The 22,738-nt window shown below is 39.3% G+C and overlaps 2 protein-coding genes across 4 annotated transcripts in view; both read right to left on the bottom strand.

Annotated features, from left to right (window-relative positions):
• SMPDL3A (sphingomyelin phosphodiesterase acid like 3A) overlaps nucleotides 1-3,123 on the bottom strand; it is a 33,908-nt gene extending 30,785 nt beyond the window's left edge. For 2 of the 3 annotated variants that reach the window (XM_079939569.1, XM_079939568.1), the window contains exon 1: nucleotides 2,775-3,123. In XM_079939569.1, coding sequence (XP_079795695.1) covers nucleotides 2,775-2,886 — 112 coding nt within the window. In that variant the 5' untranslated portion in view covers nucleotides 2,887-3,123. The remainder of the gene's footprint in view (nucleotides 1-2,774) is intronic. The other variant, XM_079939570.1, reaches the window with a different exon arrangement.
• A 4,121-nt stretch (nucleotides 3,124-7,244) lies between these two features.
• On the bottom strand, nucleotides 7,245-11,154 carry FABP7 (fatty acid binding protein 7; the record flags this gene model as incomplete). The annotated part of the gene is made up of 4 exons (XM_079939721.1): nucleotides 7,245-7,295; nucleotides 9,125-9,226; nucleotides 10,449-10,621; nucleotides 11,082-11,154. 4 exons carry the CDS (start codon nucleotides 11,152-11,154, stop codon nucleotides 7,245-7,247), a joined length of 399 nt encoding a protein of 132 aa, XP_079795847.1.
• Between the last annotated feature and the right edge of the window lie 11,584 nt (nucleotides 11,155-22,738).

The following is a 22,738-nucleotide window of genomic DNA, read 5'->3' as shown; positions in this document are numbered from 1 at the left end:
TTAAGTGCAAGTCACCTATGTCATATGCAGCAGAACCAAGACAGCAATTCAGGAAATCTGACTCCAGAGTCCACACGGCTCTTAACCACTGCACACAGTACCTCTCTGTGCGTGCTCACATTCAAATGTCCTTCCAGAAAACAGAAGTCCTTCCGTCTCACTTGCCTGGTGTAAGATAGATAACAGCTACACCTATAGGGGATACTGTGACAAGTAAGGGACATGAAATTATTAATATATTAAACTTTGTAAAACAAAACTGGAAACACATTAAGGACACATTCCTCTGATGTAACCTATTACCTGGATTTATATATCCCCAGCATCCAGAATACATCTGACCTATAGTAGGTCCTCAACAAACATTCTTTAATTAGGCACAGGCAGATTCAGAATTTCCTCAATATCACATGGTGACTCAGTAATGAAAGCTGAAATGGAACCTGTCTCTCCAGACTTGCAGTCTAGCGCCCTTTCCACTACATTGGATTGCTAGACAGATAAGTGAGGAATAATTATGTAGGTGCACTGAAGGGTGTCTTTAAATAGAAGCCAAGAATGGAGCCCTGACAGGTTCTTAACCTGGGATTTATGAATAATGAACCTCTGGAGGCCTCACGTCCCACCTCTAATGAAATTTATACAAAATACTGTGTGTGTGTGTGTGTGTGTGTGTGTGTGTGTGTGTGTGTCCAAGGCCAGAGACCTGGCCTGTGGCAGAGCCCACACTTCAATTGATTCTCTGGTTCGCAGTCCAGTGTTCTTTTCACTACACAACAATTGTTTTCTTGTTCTGCAGATAATCTTTAAAAAGATTCCCACATATGTATATGTGCATGTGTGTGTGTGTTTTGTAAACATATCTGGATAAATGCTCAAAACAATCTTATTTTATCTTTGGGATAATGTATCCCAAAGAAGCTAGTATATCATAATTCAGATGTTTGGACATATGGTTGTTGTTTAAAATAGGTGTTTTTGTTTATTTCTTTATAATGTCAGTTCCTACCAAATACTCCATCAGGTCCTGACTTACTAAATCTAAAAAATTGTGGCAAACACAACCAGGTGAAGTCTCCCTGGGCTATTGTCCTCTGACCACTGGGACTTGACAGTACAGAAAGTTGAGACCGGGAATTGGCGCGCGCGCGCACACACACACACACACACACACACACACACACACACACCACGGTGTAAAGAAGTCCTAGCATTTGGGGTGGGAACAGGGGGAGAGAGAAGGTCACATCAAGCAGAAAGCATATGAATTAATATATCCAATGTGAACCTGCTGAATGGACACTTCAGCAGGTCTTTGAACCTTGGTTCCCCCTCTCCCTCTCTCTTCCCCAGGTGTAGCTTCCCTACAGAAACAGGGCGGTGTGAAGTGGAGACTCACTAGACCCCAGAAAGCTGTCATTGAGGCCTTCAGCAATCGGATCCTTAAAACCAAAAGGTGCATTTGCCATGGGTGGGCCTCCTGCATCCTAGGACATTTTATCTCAAAATCCTAGACAGCCACATAATTAAAGAAAAACAGCTTTAATGAAGGCAGAAGCCAGCAGCATGCATAAGTATTTGAGGACAATTTCTTGTTACCACTGACAGTTGGGAAATAAGATTGACAGTTCTTGCTTTCAACTGCCTGACAGCTGAGTCATGAGGACTTGGCTCCTGAACAAACAGGAGGCATTTTTTGCCCAGAGCATTTCCGAAATCATGTGAGAGTCAAGTGATGGAGAAGAGAGGAGGTTTCCGAGCCAAGTACTAAGCTGTTTCAGAGACAGCTATGACCAAACCACAGAACACAACTCCACCCATCCCATTTCGCCCCCTCTAGATAACAAAGCAATTATGTTTTCAGTTGAGTCAGGGAGGTGAGGGTGGGCACCTTGACCTTTAGCACTGAAGGCTCAGGTGGCATCACAAAATCTCTCATCCAACGTTTATCCATTCTGGACCAGTGGTTCTCAGACTCTAGCATCTATCACAATCACCTGGACGATTTGTTAAACAGATCGTTGGGGCTCAATTCTCCGAGAGTTTCGGGTTTGGCAGGTCTGGGATGGGGCTAAAAACTTGCATTTTTAACGCGTTTAAGCGATGCTGGTGCTACTGGTGCCGGACCCCACTTTGAGAACCACTTCTGTACAGGCGCTGGGCTAAGCGTTGGGAATGAATTAACATCGGCCCTGCCGGCGGGGAGCCCAGGGGCGTCCAGGTAAAGTGAAGGCCCCGTGCGTTCTAACGTAGACTAACCAGCGCGGAGCGCCAGGGCCGCAACCGCTGGGGTTGGAGGGGTGGGAAGAAAAGACCACCAAATTTGACGCGCAGAACAGAAGAAACTCAGTCCCACTGAAATTTATGCTGCTGAGAAGCTGAAACCCCGCAGCTCCCCCTCTGCTCTGGGCAGATTCGGGGCCTCTGGAAATGCGGGACACCCAGCCCCCAGCTTCTTTTTTCCTTGAGACACCCAGTTTTTCCTTCCTTTCCTCCGGGCACAAAACACACCTGGAGACGCAAAGCGAAAACAACTGCACGGGAGGAGCAGCGGCCCCCACTGTCCGCAGCCAGTCCCGGCCTCCCCGCCGAGCCGAGCTGGCGCTCGTGTCCTTCCGTCGCCCTCGCCCTCCCCGCGCCCCGAAGGGGGAGTCGCAGCCCAGAGCCTTGGCTGGGGCCACTGCTGCCCACACGCACGTTTCTCGGCTTTGCGCAGGCGCTCTGGCCGCCGCTCCCGGGCAGCTCCCAGCAGGATAAGGGTACAGACGACTCACCCACCGCCGGACTGGGACTCGGGCCGCCAGCGGGAGCCAGAGGCAGTCCGAGGCCGGGGCGGCAGTGCCAAGCAGCCAGCAGGCAGCAGACGAGCGCGCCCAGCCGCGCCATCGCGGGTCGCGGCCACGGGCCTGGGAGACCTATTACAGTCCCGGGGCTCCACACGACCGTAGGGTCCGGGGCTGGGGAGGAGGAAGACCTCTGCTGGGGTTGACGCCCAGTGGTCACGTGAGAGGGCAGAGTCCTTAATGAGTAGGTTCGGTTGACTTTCAACAGCTGTCTAGCTATAATCTGGCTTTTCCCGTTGCTGTTTGTGTCTCAACGTCAGTAACTGGCCTGGGAAGGAATGTGCTTGGAGCAACCCCTCGCAGATCATCTTCCCTAAGTGCCACCTGACCCTGAGCGCATGGGACTCCTCTGCAGAAGTGATGCAGAGAACCTCGAAGTGTCTCAACTTGAACTAGGTCAGCAGAGATTTGGGATACAGTGGATCTGAGTGTGGGCCCTCGACCAGCCGTGTCAGCACTACCTGGGAAGTCTAGTTAGAAGGGAAAATTCCCAGGCCGGGCAGGGACCTACTGAGCCACAAACTCTGAGGGTGAAGCCTAGTCGTTTGTGTGTACAAGTCCTCTACGTGACGCTAAAGTGATGGTGATGTTTGAGAACCACTGCTCAGAAAACACTAGGTTTCAGTTTTTTATTCGTTTGGCTTTTTTTCTTTGTTTTTGAAACTGAGAACAATGTCTCAGAACCATATTCTATGCATTCCAGAGATATACAAAAATCATAGAACTGGTTGATTTTACTCTTCAAGGAATTTTTGAAGATACTCAGTCTGACAAAGGAGCCAAGATCCCCAAACTTCATTGGGTTCTGTGGTCCTTCTATTACCATTTATGAGGATGCTGACTTCTTTAAGATAAGGGAACATGTAGTTTAAATTTGTAGGGCGTGGAATTCCTCTGAAGAAGAAAAAACCCTCCAGAATTACTAACCTCATAAAAGATGTTGTAAAGTGTATTTGTTTCCCAACAGAGAAAACCTTATTTTGTATGCTGTGTAATTTAATGGGAAAGTGTCTCATGAAACGGGCTTTGAAATGGGAGTTAGGGTGCCTCTATTTTATGCTTCATATGCTGCCAGGGCTGTTCAAGTTCTGCTTCAGCTTTAGGATGAATCAAAAGCCTTTGGAGGACCGAAGTGCTTTCCTATTGTGGAAGAAATTGTCCTTGGAGTTTCTCAGTCAACAACCTCAAGAGTGTGGAGGAAAATGGAGCAAGATTTAAAAAAAAAAAAAGGAAAATGGATGTGAGAGAACAACTCTAAGGACAGCAATATAACTTGCATGTTTCTAGGACAAGCATTTTGAAAGACAGAAAAAGGATTTTTAAAAATTGTAAAAATAGCAATTCTCACTCTTCTTTTGCCAATTTTCAGTCAGCTTTACTGGAAGTAAATTGGTTGTGAAATAATTCTTCTTAAGTAAGCATAAAATATGGCATACACATTTTGAAACCTAAGAAGTGCTTGCAGTTTTAAAAAGGCAACATATTGAGTTAATGGGTAGAAACACTATCCTCCCTTTGACTCCCTCTGCTTTCTTTTGTTTTCCTTTATACCCTCTCTCTGAGGAGCACAAAGCTAGAGTGCCTTACCATCTCTGGGTGTATACCTCACACCTGGGCACGTATTTGTAGGTCCCCATGTTCCAGGTGTAGGTGTAATTTGTTGTGAGCGTGTGTATCTGGGTGAGAGACTGCACCAGTGACAAAGTGGTTCGTGACTAGATTTCACAAGACAACCTTTAGCATAGTCAGTATCTGAGATCTTGGAATTTCAGAGATGTTCTTCCAGGGCCAGTTAGTCAAATTGCCTTTGGGCTTAGTAGTTTTTCCTTTTCAGATGCGTTGAAAAAATTTTAAAGAGGCAAACCAGAAAAGCTAGTACCTTGGCAGGTTACTGTATGAGATAGAATATAGCTTGAAGGAAAATGATTTGTAACTACCTTGTAAACATTTAGGAAGTAAATATCCTTGTTATTTGTCTTCCTAGAAAACTGCATTTGATCTACCGCTGCAACTCTTGAGCTTTTAACCCAGTGTAACTTTGCTTCCCACTAGGCCATCCCAAAACTTTTCCATTTTTCAGACAGTTGTTACGGAAATGAATGCCAGGATGTTATTTGACCTCATTATAATGAGACGAAGCTAAATCCCTATCCTTGCCCTTGTATTTTTAAGAATAGAGAGGCCAGAAGCCGTGCTTCTATCAGAGCATAGGCTGAAATCACCAAGAGAAAGCAGTCTTCCTCCAGAAGCAGAGACGAAGGTTTTCAGAGCTATTGGAGCAAACACCCTCTCTATGTTCTGTTTCATGCTTTTAAAGACAAAGGTAGACTCTGGTTTTAGTAATGGTAACTTGAGCTAGACCATCATATCCTGACATTCAGTAATAATTGTACATTCACGTGTCAAATCCTATAGCTGCACTTTAGATTTTTTCTACTCTTTACTGCAGTAGTTATAAGTAATACAATAGTCAGGTACTAGTATCTTTGTGTTGAACTGTGTAAGTTAAGGGAAGTTTCCTCAAACTTATATCTGTAAGTTAATTGGACTTTGAATTAACTTATAGAAACTTAATGAAAATATTGGGTTGATTAAAAATGAATACTGAATGTTTGTCCTGAAAAATATTTACCCTTTCCCTGCCCCTTGCACCAGCCTTCACAGAGGCTAACGGGAAAGTTTTCCTAAGGAGTAATTCAGGGAAAATAAAATCTTACATTTTTGTTTCAAAAGAAAATTTAGCTGAAATATTAATTTTTGAGAAGAAATAAGCAGGAAGATTGCAAGGTTTGCATTTCTCAGTATTATTCACTAGTCAAGAGAACTTGGACATGTTAATCGAATCTTCAGTTTCCTCATCGGTAAAGTAAAAATAATAATATCTGCCTTACCTGCTTCACATTGTGGGTTTGAAAACATGTACAAAAATTGTCTTATAAACAGTGAAATACGAAATAATATTTGTACTTTACAAATGCAAATCTTAGCCAGTCATAAACAGATATTTACTTTCCTTTGGTCAACTCAGTTCCACCAACCTCGCACACCCCTGCTTCCCCACCACCACACAGACACACTGGCACACACACACACAATGCCCTCTGCACACTCCATTTTATCCGTTTTAGCACTTATAGACTTTGTTCAGCTCAGTGTCCTTGTCTGGAGATGCATCTTTATAGTGTTAGCACAAGTTCGTGTGCCCAATGCACAATGAGGCCAAACAAACTGAAACGTCAGAGTCTGGAGCAGAGAAAGGTTTATTGCAGGGCCATGCGAGGAGACAGGTGGCTTCTGCCCTAAAAGCCCTGAGCTCCCCGAAGTGTTTGGCCAAACATTTTTAAAAGCCAGGTGAGGGAGGTGGGGTTGCAGGGTATGTGATCAACTCATGCACAATTCTCTGACTGACTGATGGTGAGGTAACAGGGTTGTGTCACAAGCGTTCACATGATCAGTCCTTAGGCTCCAGGAGGCCTGGGGGCTATGTGCTCATGGTCATCAAGTAGTTAACATCTTCCATTTGGTGGGGGGTTTTCACATCTGGAAAACAACTCAGGAAATGTGCATCAAATACTGTTATCTAGGTACTTCAGAGAGGAGCTAAAGCAGAGGATATGGAGGGAGGCCTGTCCCAGGAAGGCCCCATAGGGTCCTACTTGGTTACAATAGTCTCAGATAAAATTCACTCCCTGGTCCTATTTACCTTTCAATAAGAAGCTTGAATTACATGCCCTTTTGATTATATGAGATTTTGATTATATTTACTCTTTAATAAGACATTTTCATGTATATCAGCTTGCTTCTTCAGACTGCCTGTTTCTAGTAGCAAGAGGTCATTCGTGCAGTCCAGCCCACCATAACAAAGCTCCTTTGGATCCTGGACATCCCCAATTCTCTACAGAAGTACCAATCCAAATTTTTCCACGTTTCCCTGGGCTTCTGCTTATTTTTTAAATTAGTATTTTAAACAAAGTGCTAACTTCCCCAGCCTGACTTTATGCCATAAAAAAAGGCTATTTAAAACTCTCTAATATATAGTTCCCAGCCAGATTAGTGATATTAACAACAACAACAAATTTCTCATGGGTGTAAGATTTTTATTCCAATTTGATTTGCATTCCATTGGAAATTATAGAATGTATTCCCTTCTTTATTTTAAAAAAAAGTAGTTTACAATTTTAATAGGAATTATAAAATGTGATAAATCTGCAGATCAAAAATGGCTTTGATTGCTTGCAGTAACAAGTCTTTAAAACAAGTTTTGAAGTCATCATTTTCCACCTCCACACCAAGGATAACCTTCTAATTAGTGATCGGCCGTGCTGTAACAGCAGTAGAGCACTGAGACTTGGGTAAACAGAAAGATTGTAGAACTTCTCCAGCCCCAGATCAGGATGTTTTCTATGCCTTCTCATAGTGGCGAATGGCAACCACGTCACCAAAAGTAAGAGTCTGAAAGATTCAAAAGATAACCAAATCTTCTTACACAGGTACATCAGTAGCTGGAAATTTTAAAGATTATCATGTTATGTTATTTTAAAGATTATCATATATATGATTTAAGTATTATACAAAAGAATAATGGCATTTACAAACATTAAATGTTGCGTAAGTCTTCATGTCATTTCTTCGTGAATGACATGTATACACAGTTCATGTCTCTAAAAGAAATATGAGGCAAAAACTGAGATTATCTAGATTCAGGTCAAAAGAATTCCTTTTGCCTTAAATTATCAGGGTAATTGGAGCAGATTAGCTATCTGCTTTAAAAAGTATATAAAATTTATAGTAGGTTTTCATGATACTTTACAATTCATGACCTAGATAAATTTTGAAGAGTTTTTTGAAAACCCAAATTATTTGGACAAATGGTATTTGCAATGATTTGTTCCACAATCAGCAGGAAAAGGTAAATGTACAAACGTTCTCGTTGCTTTGGCTGTCATGTTGTAGCCTATGTGAACCTTGGTGGTTATGTGGCTATAATGTGCAACATGGGCTCTTGTATCTAATCCAACTTGAAGAATTGCTATAAATCGTCTTTACAAAATTTAGTGTTTTTTAGTGTTCATCATTTTCATGTAGTCCTGTGATTTCCAAGAGTATAGTGTGCCCTTGTCATCCATTACTTTCATTTCCTTGTTTGAACTCAGGCTTGCCTGATCACCGTCATACATGCCAAAGCTGAGCTATCCACTTTTCTGTATTCAGGAAAAAAATAAAGAAAAAATCATAAAGGAGAACTTCAGATTGAATCCTTTATAAATGAATTTTTTTGTTTGTTTGTTTGTTTGATGATGGTGATGGTCACTGCAGGAAAACGTGGGCAAATGTTCATCAACATGAAAGGAAAACTGTCCCTCTGCTCCCCACACCCACTTCCACCCAGGAAATGAAGAATGAATATGTAAGCCCTCTATCTCAACCTAGAACAGCTAGCTGGTAGTCAAGGGAAGGAGAAGAAAACTAATCAATAGTCTTAAATAACAAAACCAAAAGACCCTTCCTGCTATTATCTTAGAAGGAATATGTAAAGCAACCCCCCACCAAAAAAACCCCACAAATGATGTATTGACTACTTCAATGTCATCAAAATTCCATTTTAGAGAAATTATTTTTAAATTATTTTTTATTTTATAATTTTTACATGACTATCCAGTATTGAATAGACATGTTTTTAAAGCTATCTGATGCATTAAAAAGAAAGACTGGAAGGAAGTAATACCAAAATGGTTCTAAGGGGACATTAAAAAGGATTTTCATATTTTTGTTACACTTTCCTGTTATATTCCAAATTATCTGCACTGAACTTGTGAAACCTTTATAAACTAAAATATAAAATGTTTAAAGCTCTCATTTATTACAGAAGCTATAAGGTAATTTTTCTGAGTTTCAGCAAATGATAATATAATATCATCTCTATATTTTCATGATGATTGGTTTTATATTCAGATTTCATTGGAGGATTAGACATTACAGTAATCCAACAACTGTTCTTTTACCACAGTTTTAGCTAAATCAATGGCAACTTTTTAAAACTACACTTAAGTAGAACTTTTCTCTTTTTCTGTAATTAAAAAAGCAGAGTGGAGGAAACAATTAGCTAAGATATTTTTATTTCTCCTGTTTTACACATGATTAAAGAACCTTGCTAGTGATTTAATGTTGTTTAAGAAGGAAAGACAGGAGAAAAGGAGGGAGGGAGGGACAGGGAAGGAGATGGGAAATGAGGGGGTGAGGGGTGGGCAATGAAGCAGGAAGGGGAAATTGCTCCTACTTACCATGACCATTTTGCCATTCTTAATCTCTCTTACAAAATTTGTCTCTTTGCCATCCCATTTCTGTACATGGACAAGTTTGTCTCCATCCAGGCTAACAACAGACTGAAACCAACAACAAAATGCAGAATATATCAATAGGTACACATCAGATTTCTGATATGGAAGCCAAATGAATTGATTTTTATCTATTTACATTTATTTATTTATTTTTGACTGCATTGGGTCTTTGTTGCTGAGAGTGGGCTTTCTCTAGTTGCAGCGAGCAGGGGCTAATCTTCGTTGCGGTGCGCGGCCTTCTCATTGCAGTGGCTTCTCTTGTTGCGGAGCACGGGCTCCAGGTGCGGACTTCAGTAGTTGTGGCACACGGGCTCAGTAGTTGTGGCACACGGGCTCAGTAGCTGTGGTACACGGGCTTAGTTGCTCTGTGGCATGTGGGATCTTCCTGTACCAGGGATTGAACCCATGTCCCTTGCATTGGCAGGTGGATTCTTAACCAGTGTGCCACCAGGGAAGTCCCTGAGTTGATTTTTAAAAGAGTGATAATTGAATAAATAGTGATCAACTAATTATCAAGGTAGTACAATTTCCTCTGTTGCTTCCAGAGTCATTATTATAAAATCTCTAGTAATTCATAATTTGATTGAAATGTGTACATCTAAATGCAAAAATTTACCTATTAGAAATAAAAATCCTGAACTAGTGCTTTCTGACTAATCATCCTACTCTTTTAAACAGAGTCTTAGAATGAGGCAAGCTATTGATTGAGTCAACCTGAGGCAAAAGAAAGATTAAACAAAATGCAGTCTTTCAAATGAACACTATTAAATACTTTCTGAAATACAGGTTTAATATAAAATGAGAAAAACACATGGTAAAGAAACAGATTCAGGGCTTCCCTGGTGGCACAGTGGTTGAGAGTCCGCCTGCCGATGCAGGGGACACGGGGTCGTGCCCCGGTCCGGAAGATCCCACATGCCGCGGTGCGGCTGGGCCCGTGAGCCATGGCCGCTGAGCCTGCGTGTCCGGAGCCTGTGCTCCGCAACGGGAGAGGCCACAACGGTGAGAGGCCCGCGTACCGCAAAAAAAAAAAAAAAGAAAGAAAGAAAGAAACAGATTCAAGATTTGAGCTATAGTAGGTGCCCATTATTCAGAATATAAGCTATGAACACTAGGATGCAAAATTAACTCTTGGTCCTTCTCTCTGAAGTGAAATACTGAGAATATTTTTCACTTCCCATCATCTAGAAAAAAAGAAATATTGGGACTTTCTCTCTTTTATTCTCTCCTTCCCATCCCCACCCTCAGAGAAGGAGCAGCTCCTCACCTTACAGTTTCTGTCATCTGGAGTGGTTTCATCAAACTCTTCTCCCAGATGGAAACTAATCTCCGTGTTCTTGAATGTGCTTTGAGTCCTGATCACCACTTTGTCCCCCTCCTGACTGATGATCACTGTTGGTTTAGTCACATTTCCCACCTGCCTAGTGGCAAAGCCCACACCTAAAATAGCAAAAGGAAGCAGTACAGTTGGCTGCAACTTCCAAAATAGCTCACAAAGCAGGAATCTACCTTCCTATTCTGGAATCTATGTCCTAAAGTGGAAGTTTCATTAGAGTATGTTTAGCCCATCAATTATGCAGGACAACTACTGAGCCGTAATAATAAGCAGATGCTTATTTGGAAGCATAAATAGTAAAAGGATGCTGAAGAAAAAGCGGAAAAGGCGCGGAAGCTTCATGTCCTCCCCAGAATACTAAATGCTCCGTTATTTGGCCCTAGGCAAGAAAGCAGGCAAATGCTACATTTAAATATCCATTCTGTGAGAAACACACAGCCTAGCACCCTGATTACGACAATGTGATCTGTCTTTGTCTCTTGCTAACCTGATGGGTGAAGAAGGAATCTGCAAGTATCTGAAGCTGCAGGTTAAGATGAGAAAGCACATCTTATTTTTACCTACCTAGAGCCTTCATGTACTCGTCAAAATTCTGACTGTCCGTCAACTTCCACGTAGCACAGAAAGCCTCCACCATCCTTACCCTTCTCCCGTTAGCTTCAGAATCAGATAAAAGAGGCAGAGGCAAGGATCTTCGGATCTTAGGGCCACTGCAATTCGGAAGACCCCTTTGCACCTCACAGCAGCTCCTGCCTTCTTATTAAGAAAAGAGGCAGGCAGAAAGCCAAGGATTTGAATTGCAAACACATCCCTCCAGTGTCCCTCTTTCCAGGAGGCTGTTGCAGGGGGAGGAGATGGGAAGGGGGGCATTCAGCGAGGTTCCAATCCTCTTTGTGATTGGCTCAGGCCACTGGGTTAGCGGAGTAGGTCGAGTTCCTCCCAAACCTCACACTGCAGCCCTTCTGCCTGAGAAATCTCTGCAAAGATTCAGTGAGGCTGGAGGCAGGGAGCGTATAATGAGAGAAGGTCTTTCAGGTTCAGCCCGAAAACTTGGCAAAGGCCATTTCAGACTGTGAGGAAAGAAAAAAACGCACAGTAGGACATTCAGATTGATTTCCGTTAATGGCAAAGCTGGTTGCAAATGAGGACCCCGCCTTAACGAAAACCACTGAAACGCCAGACTTTTCAGACAAAAGAGACTGAATAGTGCCTTTTATTTTCTCTCGTATTTATAGGGAGAGCAAAACATGAGCTAGAATTTGCCAGACTCGGGAAAGAGGAGGGGGAGGGGGTGTAAATACCTTCCCTAGATTGTACTGCTAGAAGACCACTCTGGCTGAGTACTAATGGGACACTAATTTTGGCCTCTTCCCAGCACAAACTGAGTGAATTTAAAGATCCCATTTTTCTTTCTAAGGCTATGAGAACGAGACTAAGATGGAAAAGGGACCTAAGGGCGAGTATGGTTAGGATTCACTAATGAGCTACAAAAATAAAGCAGAACACACTCTTTTTCCCCACTCTTTCAACAGATTGTAGAATCGAAGTGGAAAAACTGGACAGAAGTTCATTTGGTAAGATTTTAAATGACCTGCACTATAGAACCTTTTGATTTCCTGAGGCCACATCTACATCTGTATACTAGTTGTGAGTTAGCAATGGAGGGGGGGCAAGAATTGGAGCAGAGGTGGGAATCGGAAGACTTTGGCTTCAGTTCGTCCTGGCTTAGGGCATCTCAAGGATGGCAAGCTACCTCCAGGGTTCTAAGTAATAACATATTTAAAGGGGGACTCAGACTCCCCTTTACCCAGAGTTTCTTCCTGCTTTATTAGTGCAGACCGCTGATGAAAAGCAGGTTCCCCCCCTTTCATGGGGACAGATCAGCGGACTCTGACTTGGCAGTCTCTGCTCTTCCCTCTCTCTCTCCTCCCATTTCAATCTCAGCCCACTGCCTTTCAGCTTCTGTCCACATCAAATACAAGAGACAAGGCTCAGAATGCATCTTACTCCAACTGTCAGCTCTGTGGTTCTACTTTGGTGTCTCAAAGGTACCTCAAAACATAAACTCAATCTTTCCCCTCACCTGGTCCTCCTCCAGTTTTCACCATGTTTGTGAATGGCAGCATCATCCACCCAACTGCACAAGCCAGAGAACTTGAAATCCTTTCTAACCTTTACTCTCTACATCAAAGTCAATGTCAGAGCCCATCTATTTTCCTTCCTGAATATGTCTCTAACGTCTCACTTTCCCCCTATCCCCACAACCACCTTCTTAATTCAAGTAACCATTGTCTTTTACTAGTCCTATGGCAATAGCCTCTTAACTGTTCTCCCTGCAGCCATGCCTGATCTCCGGCAGTTCACTAGGCTGAAGCCAGAGTGACCTTTTAAAATACAAATCTGCATCTTCCTAGTGACTAATGGTGCTGAGCACACTTTTCGTGTGCTTCTCTGCTGTTAATCTATCTTCTTTGGTGAAGTAACTGTTCAAATCTATTGTCCATTTTCAATTGGATTGTTTCTTTCTACTGAATTGTAAGAGTCCTTTATATAGTCTAGATAAGTCATTAGTTGAATGTGTTCTTCAAAACTTTGTTCTGTTCAGTTATAGATACAGAGAACAAACAGATGGTTGCCAGAGGGGAGGGGGACTGGAGGGAGGAAAGAAATAGGCGAGGAAGATTAAGAGGTACTAACATTGCAAAATAAATGTCACAAGTATGAAATGTACAGTGTGGGGAATACAGTCAATAATTATGTAATATCTTTCTATATGACATATCATAACTAGACCTAACATCGTGATTGTTTGGAAATGTATAGAAATACCGAATCACTGTGTTGTATAATAGCAACTAACACAGTGTTATAGGTCAAATGTACTTCAAAAACAAACTCATAGGAAAAGAGGTCAGATTTGTTGTCACCAGAGGCAGAGGGTAGGAGGAGAGGGGATTGGATGAAGGCTGGTCAAAATGAACAAACTTCCAGTTATAAGACGAATAAGTACTAGGGATGTGATGTACAACATGATGACTATAGTGAACACTGCTGTGTGTTATACAGGAAAGTTGTTGAGAAGGGAAATCCTAAGAGTTCTCATTGCAAGGGAAAAATATTTTTTCTATGTCTTTAATTTTGTATCCAGATGAGGTGATGGATGTTAACTAAACTTATTGTGATAATCATTTAATCTTGTATGTAGGTCAAATCATTATGCTGCACACCTTAAACTTATACAATGCTGTATGTTAATTATATCTCAATAAAACTGGAAGAAAAGATGTTGTTTAATTTTTTTGCTTTTCATTTTCTCGATTGTGATAATGGATACATTGGTGTGTCAAAATTTATCAGTTGTACATGTTAAATGTGTGCAATTGATCTTATGTCAAATATACGATGGTAAAACTATTTTTTAAAAGCTAAATCTTATCTTGTCCCTCTCCTGATTAAACTCCAAATGGCTTTTTCCTGCTCTCAGGTTAAAGACCAAAATTCCTATCATTGCCTGTACCAGATCTGTTTCTAACTTTTGAAGGACTCGGAGTAAGAATCCAAACAGGGCTTCCCTGGTGGCACAGTGGTTGAGAGTCCTCCTGCCGATGCGGGGGACACGGGTTCGTGCCCCGGTCCGGGAGGATCCCACATGCCGCGGAGCGGCTGGGCCCGTAAGCCATGGCCGCTGAGCCTGCGCGTCTGGAGCCTGTGCTCCGCAGCGGGAGAGGCCACAACAGTGAGAGCCCACGTACCGAAAAAAAAAAAGAATCCAAACAGAGGTTCACGTGCCATATGCCTAAACAGTAAAAGTTATGGATCAAACGATGCCCACAGCCTGGCCCAGCATCGAGTCAGGACTCATAGCCACCCTGCCACCCTTTCCTGACAGGCTGCCCCGTGGCTGCCCACAGGCACTGGCACAGATCTGGTGGGGCAGGCAAGTGGAAGCTTGTCTGGAGCTCAGGGTTTCCAGTCAGTGACTAGAGTACCCTAAACCTGGAATGCGGACTAACATGGACTTGCTGTTGTGCTGACGTGAGCCTGAAGCTGCCTAAGGCTACAGTGAAAAGTCTGAAATGAAACAAGCCCAGAGGAAGCAAAGCTTATACATCAGACACATCCGACATCATTTGAGCCTTTGAACCAAGTCCCTGAAGATAGCCCCACCTATGAATTTTTCATACATTCTCTTTTTTGCTAAATCTAGGCGACTAATTAATCCATTTACACAAATCATCCTTAGGGTAGAAGTTCTCAGACCAATTTATTTTGTTATGTCAAAATATTCTTATATGTTCCCCTTAATAAAACATAAACTGGTAGAATGTTTAATTATTATACTAAAATGTAATAAACCATTTCTTTTTCATGGTCCAAGAATATAAGATCAGGATTGTTGAGAGCAGGGTGCACGTATTAGACATCTTCATCTTACCTCCTATCTGATCATGATGCTGAAATATTCATCTGTCTCATTTATTTCTTCCACTCTTTAGATAAGGAAAGGAACTAATGATATATTTATTTTAACTTAAAGCATATATTTCTGTAATTCAGATATTTTTACACCTTATATAAAACATAAAAGCTCAGCAATTTAGAGATAGGTTTTTTGGAATTGTATATTAACTTAGTAATAAGCAGGAGAGAATATTGTTATCCAGATGTCTATAGTAGAAATTTTAGGAAAAGCCCCTTGACTATTTTGTAATTCCCTAAACTGACACATTTAATCTTACTATTTTTAATTGCTCAGGATATAATAGATTTACAGCCAAGAATAGCTGCTTTCAACTAATAGGTAATAATAAGTCATTTGCTCTATTTATTGAGGACTTTATTAGAAGAGAAAGTGAAAGAACAGAGAAAAGATTGTGCTGTGCTAAGGAGGATTCAACTAATAGATATTTTTGGTAACCTAAATGGGAGGGAAGTCCAAAAGGGAGAAGATATCTGTATGTGTATGGCTGATTCATTTTGTTGTGCAGTGGAGGCTAACACAGCATTGTAAGGCAGCCATACTGTAATAAAAATTAATTAAAAAAATAGTAGATATTAATTTTAAAAAACTAATAGATTTTTTTTTCAATTTTCCTAAACCTAGGAACAATTTATAATCTTGCTATGGCTTCTATAATATAAATGCAACCACAGACTTAAAAAAGGAAAGAATGTGACAGATTGACCCCTCTCTCAAGGCTATGATCTTTATGTATGGGAATTTGGACTCTAAAGAATCCATTATAAAGATTATTTTTAATAGTGAAATAAAAGGAACAAAGAAAAATTGCTTTGGGAAATCTTGGCAAAATCTCCACGTGGGACTGAATTTCCTGGCACCTGCTTTATGGAAATTTTTCCTTCTCAAGAAAATAAAAAGTTTTAATAAAACGTTAACACTGTTCTTGAGCCAAGTAAGCCAACTGGGGTCATGACACTATTTCCAATAAAATATCCAAGGATCTCCACCAAAAGAGATTAAGTAACATTCAAAGTACTTGCTTGAGGTTCTTTTTGTTACCAGATGGCACAAAATAAAATAGTAATGGAAGATCTCTATAGTTGGAAATAAAATGTGATTACACCACGAAGGCACTCTTGGCCCACAATCTCTCCCAATATAGGTAATAACTTCAGACAACACCCCTTGCTGAACCAGTGGTCTGTCTGTCATGTGCATCACACTCTCTCCACCCAAACAATTAAACAGCTAAACCAGCTCTAGGCTTCAGGAGTGATGAAGATTCCAACATTCAAGCAGGAGTTAATGTGCTATGGGTAATGGAATTCAATGGGAGGAGGTGTGTGGGAAAAGACCTGTGAATTGTCGCCCCTTGGTGTTGTGAAATTTTTATATTATTATACTTTTTAAAATGTGGACTAAACCAGAGAGGATATGCACCTCCAGGTGTGGCACAATCTTGAAAAGAAGGGCTATATTCTTCTACTGGAGAATGAAAAGCTAATAAAGACAAGCTGTTGAGGTTTGGACTATCTTTCCAATGTCCTTCTCATTCTTTTCGATTTTCTGCAGGTTTTTTTTCTCCTTTTACCTCTCATTACCTGAGTATTCCACTCTTCACATTTTCTTGGGTATAAAATGTAGAAGAAGTCCTTCACCTGCCTCTAGATATGACGAATCTACTCAGGAGAGAAATTTATTCCAGGTTTGTTACGAAAGAGTTATGGACCTTCCCTCTCTGGCCATTTATATGCCACAACTCTGCTGAGAAAACTCCACTCTCCAGTCCCCTAGGTACTTTCCTCTTGTCTTTTAGAGGTTAGCTCAAATATTATTCACTCAAGGAAGACTGGATCAGAACCCCAATTATGTCATCCCATGGTTTTATGTCTTTTTAAACATATAAATTTAATTTAAAACTTTTGTAGTCAATTGTTTAATATCTTTCTCTCCCATTAGAACATGAGTTCCCTGAAGCATTTATTTTAGCATCTATGTCTTTTATCCTCCATTGTGCTCTATCCTCATTGTCTATCACAGTATCAAGTTCACAGTGTTTGTTCAACAAATGTTAAAGGCATGAACAAATATAGAGCATGGACATAGAGAATCACAGAACTTCAAAAAAGTAAGATTGTAAACTATTGTACAACTGATCTTTTCCAAGTTTCTATTCAAACTTTTCCTCTCTTTGCAACCTGTATAATCTCCAGAGAAGGATACCTAAACCTCTTCCTCATTCCTGTCATGTCAATTTGGGAAGAAATTAAGGCTCAATTTTTCTAGAGTTCTTTTCTTTGAAGTAAAAGCACATAGACTAGTCTGAGCAAACCTCTAAATGTATGAAGGATTTATTAAATGCAAAAGGAGGAGAGTTTTGTGCCATCTCATACATGGAAACCTGGTGCCAATTAATATGCACAGAATTTGTCCTTTCAGTGGATCTGTTTGATGTGAGTTGTTGATGTGTAAATAAAAAATTTAGAAGGTTTTTTTTTTCCTGGTTCATATACTCCTGGAAGATCTCTATTGCTAATTCTGCACATGAAATGTCGAAGTAAGCTTTGAGTAATGATTATCAGACCGGTGGCTATAAAAGGAAGGTATTAAGGTATTAATCAGTTTAAGATTAAAGAAACCACTCTAGCTATTTTTAACAGAAACAGGATGAAATACAGGGAATTATACACTTATAAAATTCTTAGAAGTGTTGGAGGACAAGGTTTTAGGCTGAGCTGAGCTTTCAGTAATAATTCCAGAACATACCACCACATCATAGAAACTGGTCTGCTAAGGAAAACATTTTCTCTACTAAAATCAGAACGCTGGGGAATCAGGAAGCTGCTTTCCTACCCTCTGGCTCCAGAAATCTCTTGCCTTAGCTGTCATCCAGGAATGAGGGAGCGTCACCCAGAAATAGTGACTCCAGAGGCATGCCACATGGGCCAGATCTCAGGAGCAAAATGGTTGTCTTGGGTTCATTCTCTCTCACCACTTACCTGAGTTTTGAATTCAAGTCCTACTCCAGCATGTATGATAAGCAGGGCCTAAATCAAGTGTAGATAGAGAGGAGATTGGGAAATGTTGTTTTGCTCTCTGGGGCCTCTGCAGAGCAGAGAAGACCACAGAAGGCAGTCGGAGCAAAGGTCAGGTGAGTCAATCTACCACACCCTATACACAACTCAGAGATAACTGGATATATTTTTTAAATGTTTGTTAAAAGGGGAGAATAAATAAAAAATAGAGATCCTGTATGTCTGGAAATATTTTAGAGTAGTGAAATGGGTAATCATTAGAATCACCTGGGGAGATTTATAATAACGCAGAATCTAAAGTTACCCAGAGAGATTTTGATACAGGTGGTCTGGGGTAAGGCTGAACTTTGTACTGAAAAACAAAATTTTAAGTTGAAATCCTATGTATGCTGATGCATTTAATGCCTTATGATTTATAAAATAAATAGTATACTCCAGTCTGTCAGAATCACATTAATAAATTTGGATTGTAATACTTCTTCAATGCAAAATACAGGGTAAGACTAGGATAGTGATACTACTAGTTTCTTGACACTACCATTTCAGAAATGGTGTGTAACTTATACCAAGGATGGTTCCACATTTAAAATTATGTGTGTTACACAATAAACTTACACTACGCTTTAGGTCAATTATATCTCAATGAAACTGGAAGGAAACAAATTTAAAAATAATGTGTCATGTGATAATCAGCAAGAAAGAAACATGGTCCAACTATCCTAAGGATGAAACATATTAAATCAATGTTAACAAGTAAAATTCTGAGTTGTAATGGAGAGTGTAATCTATCATAATCAAATTATCAGGATTCATAAAATTAAGGAGCTCTCTATAAATTTAAATGGAGACATTTCTGAAGACATTGAGAAGTCTTATCCCAAGAGAGCATCTGGTCTACCTGGGCCTTCTTGTGAATAAGATATTTTCATACTCATTTTCTAGAAGAAACAGAATCCTTGAATAGTACTTTCCATGTAAAATTTAAGTCTCTACAACATGCAATTTTCAAGACAATTTATTGGAACAGCTCTTGATATAGTTTGACCAGTAACATAATTAAAAATTATAAATGGGCCATTGAGATTCATGGCATTTTTCACCCAATCACTAATTGGAAAGCACAGGAGTATAAGCATATCTTTGAATGCTAGTGATATAAAAATAAAATAAAAATAAAATAGGGTATTAATTAATTTATTTTTTATTTCCAAAGCAACTTATTAAGTTGAAACCATTATTATGATTGCATTATTTTTGTTATTGTTTTTAAGCACATAGGAATAACTTTACAAATGTTAGTACCCATCGATTTGTTGAAGGGTGAGCCTCCATTTTGAAACTGTTAAGAAAATGCCAGAATATCATAAATTTTCTGCTCTTCATATTAATTTACTATGTTTGGAAATAGTTAATATCCTGAAGAGGAGACAGTAATAAATAGAATTATATTGTTTGAAGAGAATTTCTAGAATGCAGGGAGATATTATGAATAGTAAAAGTGGAAATAATAGACATGAAGAGAATGAAAATACAGCCTAATTACAGGTATTACTAAGAAAGACATCTAAACAACTGGAATAAGATATGTAATAAAGAAAATCATAATTGAGAAAAACATTCTGTAGCTAAAAATAGGCATCAGTATATAGATCAAAATGTTCATCATTTGACATAATTAATGAAAATAGAACACAAGCTCTTTAATTCTAGTAATATATTTGAATCAAATATAATTCAAATAAATATATATAAATATAAGGAAAAATCCAATAAATATTCAATCAGAGGAAAAGATGCATAAAATGTTATAAGAAGTGTGGCTGACCATAGTCTTTTCATTGTAGCATTTAGATACCAAATAAATATAGAGCAATGTTACAGAGTTATTGAAAAAAGTGGTGGCTCAAATTTTTTTTCATCATATTGTGAATGTAGAAGAGATTTTCTTTTTGAAAATCAATCGATGGTCATTTTCATTATACCATTTTCATGTGCTACTTGTCTGCAGGAAGAGAATATATTAGTCAATGGATTGAGAACACAATTTACTCTGCAATTATATTTCTCTTGCAAATCAATAAATTCTGATTGCATATATCAGTCATGGCAGCCTAGTTGACTCGTGTCTGTCCCTGAGACAAGATCAAGGTTTGCTGTCAAATTGTGTTCCCAGATCCTCAGGATCAAAGTCCAGTTTCTGAACAATGACAAACACTTTTCTGTTTTTGTTGTTGAAATATAGTTGATGTGCAATATTATGTTAGTTTCAGGTGTATTACATAGTGATTTGGCACGTGCATAAATTATGAAATGATCACCACAATAAGTCTACAAAAACTTATTTTTGTGCCTATACAAAGTTACTACAATATTAGTGACCATGTTCCTTATGCTGTATATTACATCCTCACGGCATATTTATTTTATGAATGGAGATTCATACCTCTTAATCCCCTTCAGCTATTTCTCCCCTCCCACTACCTTATGAGTCTGTTTTCATGTCTTTTTGTCTGCCTGTTTCATTTTTCAGATTCCACATATAAGTGAGATCAAATAGTGTTTGTCTTTCTCTGACATTTCATTTAGCATAATGTCCTCTAGATCCATCCGTGTTGTCACAATGGCAAGATTTCATTTTTTTATAACTAAAATTCCATTGTCTGTGTGTGTATATATATATCACAGCTTCTTTATACATTTATCTATCATTGCACACTGAGGTTGCTTCCATATCTTGGCTGTTGTAAATAATGCTGCAATAAACATTGGTGTGCAGATATCTTTTTGAATTACTATTTTTATTTTTTTTCCGAGTAAATAACCAGAAGTGAAATTGCTGGATTGTATGGTCATTCTATTTTCAGTCTTTTGAGGAACCTCATACTGTCTTCCCTAGTTTCTGCACCAATTTACAATTCCACCAACAGTGCAAGAGGATTCCCTTTATTCCACATCCTCGCCAACACTTGTTATTTGTTGTTTTTTGATGATAGTGGTTATGACAGGTGTGAGTTGGTAGCTTATTGTGGTTTTGATTTGCATTTCCCTGATAATCAGTGATATAGAGCATCTTTTCATGTGTCTTTTGGCCATTTGTATGTCTTCCTGGGAAAAATGTCTGCTTAAGTCTTCTGCCCATTTAAAAATTTATTTTTATTTGAGTTGTATGAATTGTTTGCATATTTTGGATAACTACTTATCAGACATATCATTGGCAAATATCTTCCCTCATTCAATAGGCAGCCTTTTTGTTTGGTTGGTAGTTTCCTTCGCTGTGCAAAAGCTTTTTAATTTGACATAGTCCTATTTGTTTAGTTTTGCTTTCATTTCTCTTGCCCGAGGAGACAGATCCAAAAAACTGTTGCTGAGACTGATGTCAAAGAGCATACTGCCAATGTTTTCTTCTAGGAGTTTTATGGTTTCAGGTCTTACATTTAAGTCTTTAATCCATTTTCAGTTTATTTTTGTATGTGGTGTGAGAAAGTAGTCCAGTTTGATTCCTTTGCATGTATCTATCCAATTTTCCCAACATCATTTATTGAAGAAGCTGTCTTTCCTGCAGCTTTGTATAGTCTTGCCTTCTTTGTTGTAGATTAATTGACCATATAAGTGTGAGTATTACTGGGCTCTCTATTCTGTTCCATTGATGTGTCTGTTTTTGTGCCAGTACCATATTATTTTGATTAATGTAACGTTGTAGTATAGTTTAAAATAAGTGAGCATGGTACCTCCAGCTTTGTTCTTTCTCAAGATTGTTTTAGCTATATGGATTTTTTTGTGTTTCCATACAAATTTTAGAATTGTTTGTTCTAGTTCTGAGAAATATCCCCTTGGTATTTTGGTAGGGATTTCACTGAATCTGTCCATTGTCTTGGGTAGTATGGCCATTTTAACAATATTAATTCTTCCAGTCCATGAAGTTGGTATATTTTTCCATTTTTTTTGTATTGTCTTCAATTTCTTTCATCAGTATCTTATAGTTTTCAGAGTACAAGTCTTTTACCTCTTTGGTTAGATTTATTTCTACGTATTTTATTCTTTTTGATGCAATTGTAAATGGGATTGCTTTTTAAATTTCTCTTTCTGACCGTTCATTGCTAGTGTATAGAAATGAACACATTTCTGTAGGTAACATTGTATACTGCAACTTTACTGAATTCATTTATTAGTTCTAATAGTTTTTGGTAGCATCTTTCAGATTTTCTATATATAGTTGTCATCTGCAAAGAATGACAGTTTTACTTCTTCCTTTCCAATTTGTATTCCTTTTAATTTTTTTTCTTGTTTGATTTCTGTGGCTCGGACTCTCAATTCTGTGTTAAATGAAAGTGGTGAGAGTGGGCATCCTTGTCCTGTTTCTGATCTTAGAGGAAATGCTTTCAGCTTTTCACCCTTGAGTATGTTGTTGGCTGTGAGTTTGTAATATACGGCCTTTATTATGTTGAGGTATGCTCCCTCTGTACTGACTTTGTTGAGGGTTTTTATCATAAATGGATTGTGGATTTTGTTGAAAGCTTTTTCTGCATCTATTGAGATAATCATACAATTTTTATTCTTCAATTTGTTAATGTGGTATATCACGTTGATTGATTTGTGGATATTGAACCATCCCTGCAATGACTTTCATCTCATAGGAGAGATACACACACATACACCCACACACATCCCTTCCCTGAGGGAGAGGATACTGAGCGTGGAAAGAGAGGATGTGTTCTCTTTAAGAA

Source organism: Stenella coeruleoalba, assembly GCF_951394435.1.
Source record: "Stenella coeruleoalba genome assembly, chromosome: 12".
Lineage (NCBI taxonomy): Eukaryota > Metazoa > Chordata > Mammalia > Artiodactyla > Delphinidae > Stenella > Stenella coeruleoalba.
The sequence above is the reverse complement of the archived record's forward strand: the minus strand, read 5'-3'. Positions and strand labels throughout refer to the sequence as shown.